Raw genomic sequence first — 12,024 nt, 5'->3', positions numbered from 1 at the left:
CAGGTATATTTCAGGAGGCTTCCTCTTTCTGGAGTCAAGCAGCTGGTGGGCTGTATCTGTTACGCACACATGCAAGAGTGCGAGATCTGTGCCCATGGATAATGTTCGCCCTCTATTCACACATAATTTTCTTTTTCTCTCTCTCTCTCTCAGTTTTTATTTGCTCTTTTCCCACACCTTTCCCTCTTTCTCTCCCCCCTTCCTTCCCAATTTGCCTCCATCTCAACTCTATAGGCTAAGCTATATTTAGGCAAGCTGTTGTCTCTGGGGAAGGGGCGTTGAGAGGCCTGACTCAAATGTAGGTAAAGATACAGGACAGAGGGATGTGGAGTGACAGGGGTCCTCCCATAAATCTCACCCCGCTCATGAACTGAAATTGTGTGGACCCCTTGCTTATGTGTGGCCTCTGGGTGTTGCTTTAGTGTCTGGTTTAACTTTCTCACCCCGAGTTCGTTTTGACAAAAAGACATTTCCCCACTGCCCTGCGTATGAGAAGAGAAGGTTGGGGAGTAAAAAGCGACCCGGGTGTTGTACTACTTCCCCACAATCCTTTGCCACATGGAAATTCCCAAGAATTTTCCATTGCAGCGTTGCCTGGGCAACCTTGGGAATAGCTAACAGCTGTCTGGATGAGAGCCCTGTCCCGTACAGGAAGCACATCTGTATACCATAATATAAAGCATGGGGAGTGTAGTTTTAAGGCTATGTTGTAAATCAATTATGTGTCACTCCTTCCTTAAATCAAAGTCTATTTATTTATAAGCCTTTATCACAAGTGCATGTGTCTGAAGACAAACAGAGAGTAATTAGTAAAACAATAGAATACATAACGCCGTAAAGCACAAGGAGGCAAAACAGATTACAAGATACCAAAGACCAAGTATAGATTTAGAAGTAGAGAATGTTGGGAGAAAGGGGTTGTGTAAGACTGACGTTTGAAAATCAAACCCCGTGGCTCATCTCGCCTGTTGTCACGCCAAGTTTTTGTGGCTGTCATCTCTTGTCTTTTAAGTTTATGACCACGTATTTGTCTGTGGGTAGAGAAAATCCTGCCACTATTGGGATGTGCTGCCGAATGTGTATTAAAAAATAATTATGGTGGAAGTTATGGTTTTATGGGAGTTTAAGATTAATTCTTGACGGGTGCAGCGTGGTAGCCTGTTGTCACTACCTACTTCGAAATACACCCAGGTTTTTTACTGTGCCTTTATCATAGCACTGCTGTAGTTACTCATTAGCACAAAGCAATACTCAGTTTAATTTATTATGCCAAATAAAAATTATGAGAATTTCACTTTACCTCTTCGGTGAACATGCTTCTTACTTCTCTCTTATTACCAAAGTGGAGTCTTTTCAAGTGAGGAAAATGGAAAGTGATCCAGTCTTGGTGACTGCGACACCAGCAGTAATACAACTTAGAAACACTCTATTGCCACTCTAGTAAGACAACTTATCCTAATCACATACTAGAAGCGTTAAGTGCTTAAAATATCTGTAGTGAGACACCAACATCACAAATCTAATGTGTAGTATTTTGAGGGAGATGCAGTGAAAAGTGGATCCATGAAGGACTGTGATGGCTTCTCTTGAGCCTCTTAATGGAGTTGTATTGCAGCATGAAAGCTGTTAATGTCAGTGTTCAGACCACACTGGACATTACTCAGTACAGCACTAACAGTGGTCTGCTTGTGTAGGCGTCTAGATTGACGTTAATTGGACATTTTGGCCAGGGGGGGCTCTCTAATCTCTCTATTTATACACATCGTCCGAAATTGTGTGTGTATGCGTGTGCGTGTGTGTGTGTGTAGTGAGGCAGAAGGGTAGGGTTGATGTATGGATGGATGGGTAGAGAGTTTGCTCAGAAAGTGTGAAGGTGACAGGGATGTGGAGGTTTAGTCATTTGAGCACAGTTCAAAATGACATGTAGCAGGGAGAAAGACAGCTGGAGGGGTGAGGATGAGCAAGAGGAGAAAAAAAACACAAAGAAATTGTTAAATAGAATAACAATTTAGTATTTTCTGTTAATAATTTGAAAGAGGGACTGAAAAGAATGTATACTGCATATTCAAATAAAATTACAGAGAGAAGAAAAACCTTAATTTGCAAATACAAACTCCAATTCTATGCAGAGAACATGTGTCATGTTTGCCATTCATTTATTCATCCATTGCTTGACAATTAATTTAACATGCTAGTGCACCTAGAACCTGGACTCAGTTTAGCACTTCTCAAAATCCAATAAATCACTCATTTTTATCCTTTTATCCTCATTTTTTTTTCGAGGAAATCATTACCAACTTTTTCAGGGCACATCTTAACCCTTATTTATTACAGTAACCCAAAGGCGAGCATGTCTTATCCTAAACTCTGTTGCAAATTGGTATGTGCAGACGGGTAGTATAATATTAATTAGTTGCTGTTGCTGTTCTTTAGTCCCTTATTATGCTGCAATCTCACCAGCAGGTGTGATTGCTCTGCAGCAAATACAAACACTTGCAGGTGTCACAACAATTCTGTTTCCTCTGACTTAATGTGTCCAGACACCTGCGGGGAGAGGTGATACAATGGAAGCTGTTAGTTCTGCCAGGACGTATATGCCATTTGACATGGAGGGTGTGGACGAGACAGACTAGGCGCTAGGGGGACAGCGAGTCAGTCCCAGCTCTCGTCCAAAGTGTGAGGTCAAACACGGACAAGGGTAGGAAGAGAGCCTGACCCCGGGCCCTCTGTGGCAGTCTCATGTTGCCAGTGGACAGACTGTATAGCAGCGCTCAAATCTCCAAATGACCTGGTGTGACTTTGTTAGTCACAACGAATGTGGTGACTTTTAATTGTTTTTGGTTAGATTTTTTTAGTTGGAAGCAGAGGCTGTTTTTGCTTTAAAACACACCACATGTCATCCAACCATTCAAAGCTTACTAACTGCTAAATCTTTAGGTCACTACGTGTGGTGGTTAATTGAGAAAGCAATTTATTCACAGCTTCTAAAATTGATTATTTTCTTTCTGGTCTGGCTTATAGATTTCTGCCTGTGGCGCAGCTTAGAAGTTAAACTGAGCATAAGAAGACAATATGTGGCTGTTTGTCTTTGGCCAAAAGTCACCTGTTAAATCAATCCCAGTGGAATCAGCTTCCTGTAAACCCACACCTGCTCTCTCTGTGAATGATTGCCCACCAGCACCACCCCACCATCTGATAATGATCTCAGACAATGTCTAGTCAGCTCTCCCATAGCTGTAATACACCTTTAACATAAGTGCTTGATAGAGCGCAGAATATACTGTTGTCAAAGCCTCACTTAAACACAGCTCTTCAGATCTAGCCAGGGGCTCGTGGTAAAATGCTCTGACTGGCTTGCTAAGAGGGAAATGGCAGAAGAGAGGAATAAACATCAATAACATCCTGAGAGGATAATGAGGCTGTGAGACGTTTACAAAGCCTGCAATTATGAAGTTATTGACCTCAATAAAGATATCATCACTTGTCTCCTTTGTAATACATGGTGATACATGTAAGAGGATGGAGAGGGGAGAAGGAAGGAAATTATAACATTAATTACAATAACATAAGTTTGTTTAGATAGAAATAAGGAAGCAGTTGATAGGAAGTAAATGTATTGATTATGAGGAGTTTGTAAATTGAAAATGCAAGCTAAAGACAACAATCCAGATTTCCAGTGTTATACACAACAACGAGCAGACAGTCGAGTCGGAGAGCTGGAAGGAAAGAGGGAATACAGTAGAGATCTAGAGGAAAGAATTGCCAGAGGTGGGAAGAAGAGCCCATGCAATGAAAGTGAAACATTTACACAAAAAGGATAAGGGGACTGGGAGAAAGGAGGGAAAAGCAGAAGGAAAAAGACAGGCATAGGAGCAGAAAGTGACTGTTTGTCTTCTACAACGCTCTGTCAAGCTTGCTGCTTATTAGATGCCTTGCTTCATAGTCAGAGCTCTTATTAGCTATCCCCCAGTGGCTCAATTACATCTACTTTGCCATCCTCAAACATCCCTATCTTTTTTGAGCATCTCCTCTTCTTCCTGTAATGGTGTCAGCCTGGTCTCCCTCTAAGAACAGATTAGAAGCCCAAATTACTGCTATTAGAGGAGGATTTGAGGTTTCAAACTGTCTCCCAGTGCTGGAAACCATGACTCCACAACATGATGAGACGGAGGGTGAAAAAAAAGATGCTGATGAAACATGCTGCTGGATTCTTCCTCTGTGATGGTTTCGATGGTATTAAGAGATCAAATGTGGCTCCACAGACTGGGTTCTGAGTATAAAAAAATGAGGATGTTTACAAGACGAGAGGGTGTTGGAGTGGAAACTTGGAGATTGGATATTGAGCTCTGGATCCTTGCAGCTGCTCACACACGGGCATGTCGGGCCTTGGAGCTGGCGTGAGGCCGACTATTCGGTGATTCAGGCGGAATGATGGAGTGTCCAACATCCCTGGATCAATAGTCTGGACTTTCTCTCCGAAAACAAAAAAAAGGGAAACAGAAAATAAACATACTAGATATAAAACTATTGAAATAATACAAGTGAAAAAACTTTGAGTTTCTCCCTAGATGTACTTCTTTCTCTTCCCCTGTTGATCAGGGATGTGGCACACACGCTGCATGAAATTATACTGTTAATACCATGAGTTTCAGTTGAGATGAGAGGACCTGAAGCAGCTACCGCCTGCTAACCACCGAGATGTGAAAAAGTGTTTTATGACAAACTGTTCCAATACTTTGACAGCCCAGAGCATACAGTCTACAGGGTATTTATTTAAAGTTGCACTGCTGCTTTCTCTCTGGTAAGGACATAGAAACAAGTTTGGTATGAAAGTACACACAGGACTTTGCAGAAAAAGTTTGAAGATTGAAAGTAAAGCCTTCCCAATCTTCTTTCCATGAACTCCATTTGGGAACCATTTTTTAAAGTTGGATTACAAACTCTGCATGAATGATTTTATTTTATTTTTTATATTTTAACTAAACCTTGAATGGAGGTAGCTATCATTGGAGTAGAAACAAAGAAGCAGAAGCAGAGTATTAGTCCGTGGAAGTTTGAAGTTATTTTATGTCTAAAGAACAATTCTAGTCCATTAAAACTCATTGAAACATTATAATTTTATACTGTGGTTTTTGCTGCCTTTTCACAGTATCTGTGATAACAACAGCTCCAAACCTGGTGACATTCTATGAAGTGTGCAATTGGGCAAAAATGAGCGGTCAGTGGATCAGACACGCTGCGAACAAGAGCAGATCCAAAATGTTGTCAATAATCACAGGAAATGCAGAAAACTGCACGTACAACTATGGAACATAGAGGAAGTCGGTTAAATCAGAATGTGATTGATGTTTACAGCAGATATCCTGGGTAACTGACAAAAACAACCACACGCTCCATTAAGTAGCTGCTCTGGTTTGCCGAGTTGTCATGAAGTGGCAGATATAACCCTTTCAGGATTTCTCGTCCACGTTGAATTTGAGATAAAAAGCATATTCATGACCTTGGAGTCAGTCTAAACAATCAGAACCAGCCACTAATGGGCCTGTGGTGAGATTGCTTTTGTCTTTCTCAGCTGCTGTTTTCAAGCTCAAAAATGAACTTTTAGCCTTAACATTTGCGTAATGATTGTACAGTTTGCTTTTGTTTTCTGTGCCAGAAGCCTGTTTAAAAAATGTCTGATTGACTCATTGTTTGTGTCTCTTGCCCCATCTGACGTCTTCAGTGATGAAATAGGAATGATGGCCAAAACAACTAAAGTAAGATCCAAGTTGTAATACAGTGGAATTATCCTTAATTAAATTCAAAATGTGAATTCAAATGTGAATTCCAAACACTCTTCTCGTAACAATCTTGAATTATCCTTCAATCTAAATGGTTTTCTGATATATTGAATTCAAGAGATTTTAATATTTATAGTTTTTGAGCACTGCAGCATATTCACTTTCCGAGCTGGTTGTCCTACAAGTGTATTAACCCTGCAGAGAGTGTATTACACAGCTGCACAGCTAACAGCCACAGGCTGTGGTTTTGAAGAGCAATAACAAAGGGAGGGGAGAACACGAACGGCCTCCCCCACAGCTGCACACAGCTCAGCCAGAGGGGTTAATGTGGTCAGAAGTAAGACAGCAGTGCTCTCATGCTGAGTCATGTTCTCTATTCTGGGAGTGTGTCCACTTCCCTGTGTTCACCCCTCACACTGGACAGACTGATCCTAACTGGCAGAGTGAGGATATTTTTTTTTCTTCTGTGATAACAAGTCAGGGTGTTCATACAAATTGGAAATCAAGTTTTTTCCTCACCTATCCAAGATTTTGTTCTTTCTTTGTAATTCAGAAATAGTTGTAATCTGTTTACTTAAAAAAAATAATAATAGCAGACAGTATGCTGGTTAGTATTTCACTAACCTCAAAACACAGAAGAGATCACAAACATGTCATACTTTCCATCCAGTTTCACACATTTCAAATATAAACTTTGGTCCGTCACACGAAATGGTGAGCTATATAACACTGATCCTACACACAAGCACAAATGGGTCACACCCACTTCATTACATTAAGAGCTTCTTCAAAGAAGCTGCACCTGTCATGGTGACCTTTAACCTCGGGTAACCCCCTATTGGCCTCTGAAAGACCCAGTGCTCTGATTACATAGAGGCGTTGACACACGCACACACTCACACATACACGTGACAGCTGGCCTAACAGAGGCATCTTCTCTTCCAGTCATCCAGTCATTCGAGTGATGGGAGGCTCAAAGGGGTGGGGGGGTGTGTCTACCCATCAACCACTGTACTCGAGGCCACAGGGGTCAAGAACATAATAAGACACACGCTCTGTAGTCTAGTCGAAGAATGAGTTAAATTAGCAGTGAGAAAGTCTCACATGTGTCTACTGACTTGTAGATGACATGTCTTCTTTTTGTACGTTTTTCTGAATCAATCCGAGGACAGAGCAGTGATGTGGTGTGGCACTATTGTATTGACACCACTCATCAGCACCTCATCTAATTTCACACCATTTAACTCACTGGCACATTTGTGCTTGTGACTGAGGACACGGAAAGAACTTGATGAAATTTTAATGTAATCTTTTCAGCGTTCATATCAGACGATCTGTTCGTCTGAACTCCAACCAAGTGCGTCTCCAACTCTCTAAAAGTCAGTGAACCAGTGATGATCTGCACTGCGCTCGCCATGAGTCACATTACCTCATTATCATAAACAACATGCTGAGTAAGACAGGTATCAGACCCTCTCATCTCAAGTCTAACAAGTGCGAAACTGGTCCAGGCCCAAAGTGTGTGTCGGCATGTTTAAGTCCATGGCTCATTTCCAGCTCAGGAAAATATGTGTGGAATTACACAGTGATAGTGATATTGCAAGTGACAGCAGGAGTTGCTGAACAAGTGATATCCAGCCTGATAGGTATTCCCTACCTGAAACAGTTCATGGTACTTCCTTCCATTTTCATAGCTTAGAGAATAATATTCCAATCAATATAAGGTCTAAGGAAGGAAATTTCTTTTAATGTTACTGTCACTTGAGTGTCATGTATCCAACGCCCTGACTAGTCTAAATTAAGACCAGGGGTGGGGAGAGTTTAGAGGCCCCAAAGTCCCAAAGGATTTTTTGTTATATATAGATCTTGTGCCAACAAAATACTTTTTACTTTTTTGGTATTTCAGCAACGTGAGGAGTAAGAGAAAGAGAAATTAAAAATGAAACTTATGCTAACTTTATTAAAGTATTTTGGCACAGTAACAAAAGAAAAAGGTGAAAAAAAAAACATTCTGTCCACCTCTGTTACAGGAGGGAGTGCCAGTGAGTGAGCAAGACAGCAAGTGAATGAGTGAGTGACCAAAACTACCAAAAAGAACAAAAGAAGAAGAAAGGAACTTCAACAACTGCCTGTCAGAAAAACAGTCTGCTCCATAAATGGATGATATTAATGACTCAGTGAGACAAATGTGAGAGAAAAGAGGCGTGTAATGCCAGCAGGTCTCACACTTGGCTGAGTTTCACATGGCTCCTCTCATTTCCAGCCCTGTAGTCTGCCACCGCTGTTGCTGAGTGGCTCTACATGGCTCACCAGCCATTTTGGAGGCTTCCTCTTTTCCTTGTCGACCTCCCCCCCAAGCTCCCCACCTCCCTCCTCAAATTCCCCCAAGGAGGAGAACAGAAAGAGTGAGAGGGGGGCAGAATAGGAGCTGAGTATGGGAGGGGATAATGATGTTATCTCATTTTTCCATATCCTGCTCCAAGTTTCCATCCTTTCATCAAATGCATGTTTCTTCGTTAACACTTTGAGACAATGTCTGCTTCTGTTCTTTAAGAAACATACAATCAGTTCTTTCTTCACTTATGTGGAAGCCACTCACTCTGGTGTTATGCAGGGAATGTATGTTTTTGACTGATAAGAGGAAGATGGTTATTTGTGGAAGCTGGCTTGTCAGAACACTGCTTAGCCCTTCAGTTTTTACCCATGAGATTTGATTAAACCAAGATCAGAGAGATTTCAAAATTCTAGCACCAAGTAAGTAGCTAAGTTTTATTATATTACAAATTGACCTTGTGCAGGAGCACTACCACAGACAAGTTAAAAAAAAAAATCACTTTTAACCATAATTGCAGTTGTAAGGCACAGTAACTGTCCTCTCCTCATTAGGAAAGAAGTTCTGCAAACAGAATTAGTGTCAGCTATGCTGTGACCAGAGCTGTCTAAATCTAGAAATGAAATACTTAACTTGGATCAGCAGGTTACAGTAGGATGTGTGCTCTACAATACTAAATGTCTCCCACATACAAAAGATTTGATGAGAATATGCTCTGGTTCACTTACAAAATGTGATAAATATTAATTAATTAATAATGAAGTGAGTCACTGAATTTTGTATAAGGACATAATCAGCAATTTTGGAAACAATGGACAGATAATGAACCTCAACTACTCTTTGATGAAATATAGTTAGACACACACCAGTTTCCCATTAGTCACCTGTTTTAAAACCACACCCTTTTTGCTTAGGGCCAACTGGGCTCATTTGGAAAAGTCACATGCATAACAACCTCAATATGCACCTGCTCACTATGATCACTGGACCTTATCTTGACCTGGAGCTGGCTCCATGTACAGTAGTAATGCATAACTCACATCAAACATAATTTCTCTGACACCGAAACATAAATCCATTTGTAGGATATTATATCCTCTAATTTTCCCACATACAGTATTTGTGTGTGTGTGTGTGTGTGGACATGTATGCACATAATTGTGTCTTGGGGGTTCAGAAAGTTATGTGCTGACAGTACGCACATCCTATATTTGCCCTCAGCCACTAGCAGCTGTCTCTCAGAAGGCTAAATATACTACGTGGCTGTTATGCCACACATTTCCAGCGTGAGCTAATCCTGCTCACATTACACTGTATTTTTTAAATAAGATAACATAGACAGGGTTCATATGTCAGAGGCCCCTCAGCTCTGTGGAAGGTGAAGAGGTTAATTCACACAGTGGGGGAGAAAGGGCAATTTTCTTTATGGATTATGTCATGTATTTTTAATTGGCTTTCGTGAAAGGATCTGGAGGGTTTGTAGGTGTACTTACAGTGTATTGTTTACAGAGGATTAAGAACATGTTGAGCAACAGGAGGCCAACAAAAGTATTATGGTCGCAACAGGTATATTATTACGTGAGGATCTTGCTTTTACCGAAAAACTTCAGCACATAATAAAAGTTCTTGAATTAAAGACAAATATAAATTTCAGTGCTAGTTTTGGGCATTTTGTGAAATATGCTTAACTCTCTACAGTATCATGTTTTCTCCCAGGTTAAATATGTGATCAGGAGGTCTGTCCAAAACAAGTTTATTAGTGCCTAAATACAGTGAGTCTGTTTAAAAATAAACATGAATAAGTTTGTACAGTTGGGTGTGTAGCCGTGTCACGTCTCACCTGCCATGTGAAGAGATTCATTGGTGTTTTGACAGTTGGAGTGTATGGTGGACATGGTCTCATATAGACTCCATGAGCACTCTTGCACACACACACATAACTTTAACTGAACTGAATGTCAAGTATTCCTTGTAAGGAGCCAGTGTCCTTAAACTCCTCATGGCTAAATTGCAGGGCATAAATTTGATTTACAACAGTTTAGACATGCTGGTAATTACTGTTTAGCTACGTTCACAGACACACACAGACATCACGTAGAGGTCACAGAATACTCCTGGTTGTACTGTGTGTTAAATCTAAAAGAAAGTCTAAGCCCTAATAAATGAGCATTTGTCTCTATTTTTCTCTTTTTGTGTCTCTTTCTTTTTCCCTTTCTGTCCTCTTCCTCATTGGAGGAATATGTTAACCAGCATCTCACCCCCGAGGATGTGACACTCTCATGCTGACAACTATGATTAGCTCTCGCCTTAATGCACAGCTTTTGTGGAGTAGAGTCATGTGTTCACTTGGCTAAACATTGTTATTTCATGCTTCCCTTCCCTATGCTTTTTTAGCATATTGTTGTAGTAAGGAGTGAAGCTCACTTCAGGTCATGTGGTCACATGGGCTGTATTCAAACTGAATGAGATGGAAGCAGCCAGTGGAGGCCATTGGGAAGCTTTCCATTGGTTGAGTTATGACTGATTGATTAATTGATTGATTGTTTTCTGTATTCACAGTATAAAGTCATGGGTGGACCAGATGCAAAAAGAGTTGATCACTTTAACAGACACTGCCAGTGGCCTGCAGGACCTAATACAGGTAAGCATGACTTTCTGAAACTAAGAACTGTTGTGTTTTTGTTAGATTAGAATGATCCATTCATATCTACATATGGAGCAAGTCCTGCCATGCTTCTACTGTACTCTACTAGTATTGACAAGAGGCCACCGTGTGGGTACTTTTTGTTGCTTATTTCTCACACTCTCATTAGCGCTCGTTGCATGTCCTCAGTTGTTACAACATATCACCAACCTATATATAGTAGCTCCTCATTAGACATAACGCTGCATCGTTTCTTTCTGCCAGGCCAATGTACACACTCAGATAAGATCAACGTCACAACTATACTGTGATGGTCACAGTCCCTGCACACACTCACACAAAAACTGACATCTGTCAAAGGAGTCGTTTTTTAGATCCACATTGATTGACATCATGCATCTGGCACGTTTGGTCCCCGCTCACTTCGAGAATAAAATCAGTCAGCTTTAACACATCACTGAAATCATTACAAAAATTTTTATATAGGCTTATATACGACATAAACACATCTGGCAATTTTTTTGTGTCAGTGTATCCACTTAAACTGTTGTTGTTACAGAACTTGATGCTTCTGGGGACGCCCTTGTTTAAACAGAGTGCACCGTACACAGCATGCAGAATTTAAAAGGGTGTTATTCAGCTTGCACGTTAATAATGCATGTGGAGGAGTTATTCAGATTGCTTGCATTGTTCATCCTGGAAATTACAACTTGAACTCCTTCAAATATTGTTCATGGAGACAAAATTTGTGGAACACAAATTTGTGCACACAATTGTACCTTTTGTCTCTGGGAATTGTATTAGTTTTTTAATAAGACACCCTTCATCCACAGTATGGCATTACTGAAAATACTTTCAGATCCAAAACATACTGATTAAACATGTAAAATATTCCTGTATAACAATATAATCCAAATCTGAAATTTAGTAGTATTACCCTTTATTATATCTCTAACTCTGCACTAAAGCAAAATCCATGAGATGCTTGAAGGATGAAGGCAAATACATGCGCGCGCCTCAGTTCTGTGGTTTGAATGTCGGACAGTGGAATCCCTCTAGGCTGCTAAATAATTGGCTGTTTGGCATTTGTGTTTCTTATATCTTTTGCTGGAGCATATTCCATTGCACAGTAAATGGTCTTCTTACATAACCTGACATTGCAATTTAATCAGTGGACGCGGCGCTTCCTTTTTTAATCATTGTGCTTTGGTCAGTGAGATCTGGTGAAAAGCAGGAGATGACCAATGATGCAGAGTGACATACTCAAC

General features: G+C 40.6%; 1 protein-coding gene across 3 annotated transcripts in view; it reads left to right on the top strand.

Moving 5' to 3' along the window:
* The window catches only part of LOC121175959 (voltage-dependent calcium channel subunit alpha-2/delta-1-like), a 73,322-nt gene that overhangs the window by 4,610 nt on the left and 56,688 nt on the right, over positions 1-12,024 (top strand). For all 3 annotated transcript variants that reach the window (XM_041029854.1, XM_041029853.1, XM_041029852.1), the window contains exon 2: positions 10,672-10,753. In XM_041029854.1, the coding sequence (XP_040885788.1) occupies positions 10,672-10,753 (82 nt within the window). The remainder of the gene's footprint in view (positions 1-10,671; positions 10,754-12,024) is intronic.

This window comes from Toxotes jaculatrix, chromosome 22, assembly GCF_017976425.1.
Source record: "Toxotes jaculatrix isolate fToxJac2 chromosome 22, fToxJac2.pri, whole genome shotgun sequence".
In the NCBI taxonomy this organism is placed as follows: Eukaryota; Metazoa; Chordata; class Actinopteri; family Toxotidae; genus Toxotes; species Toxotes jaculatrix.
This window is presented reverse-complemented; position numbering and strand designations above follow the sequence as displayed.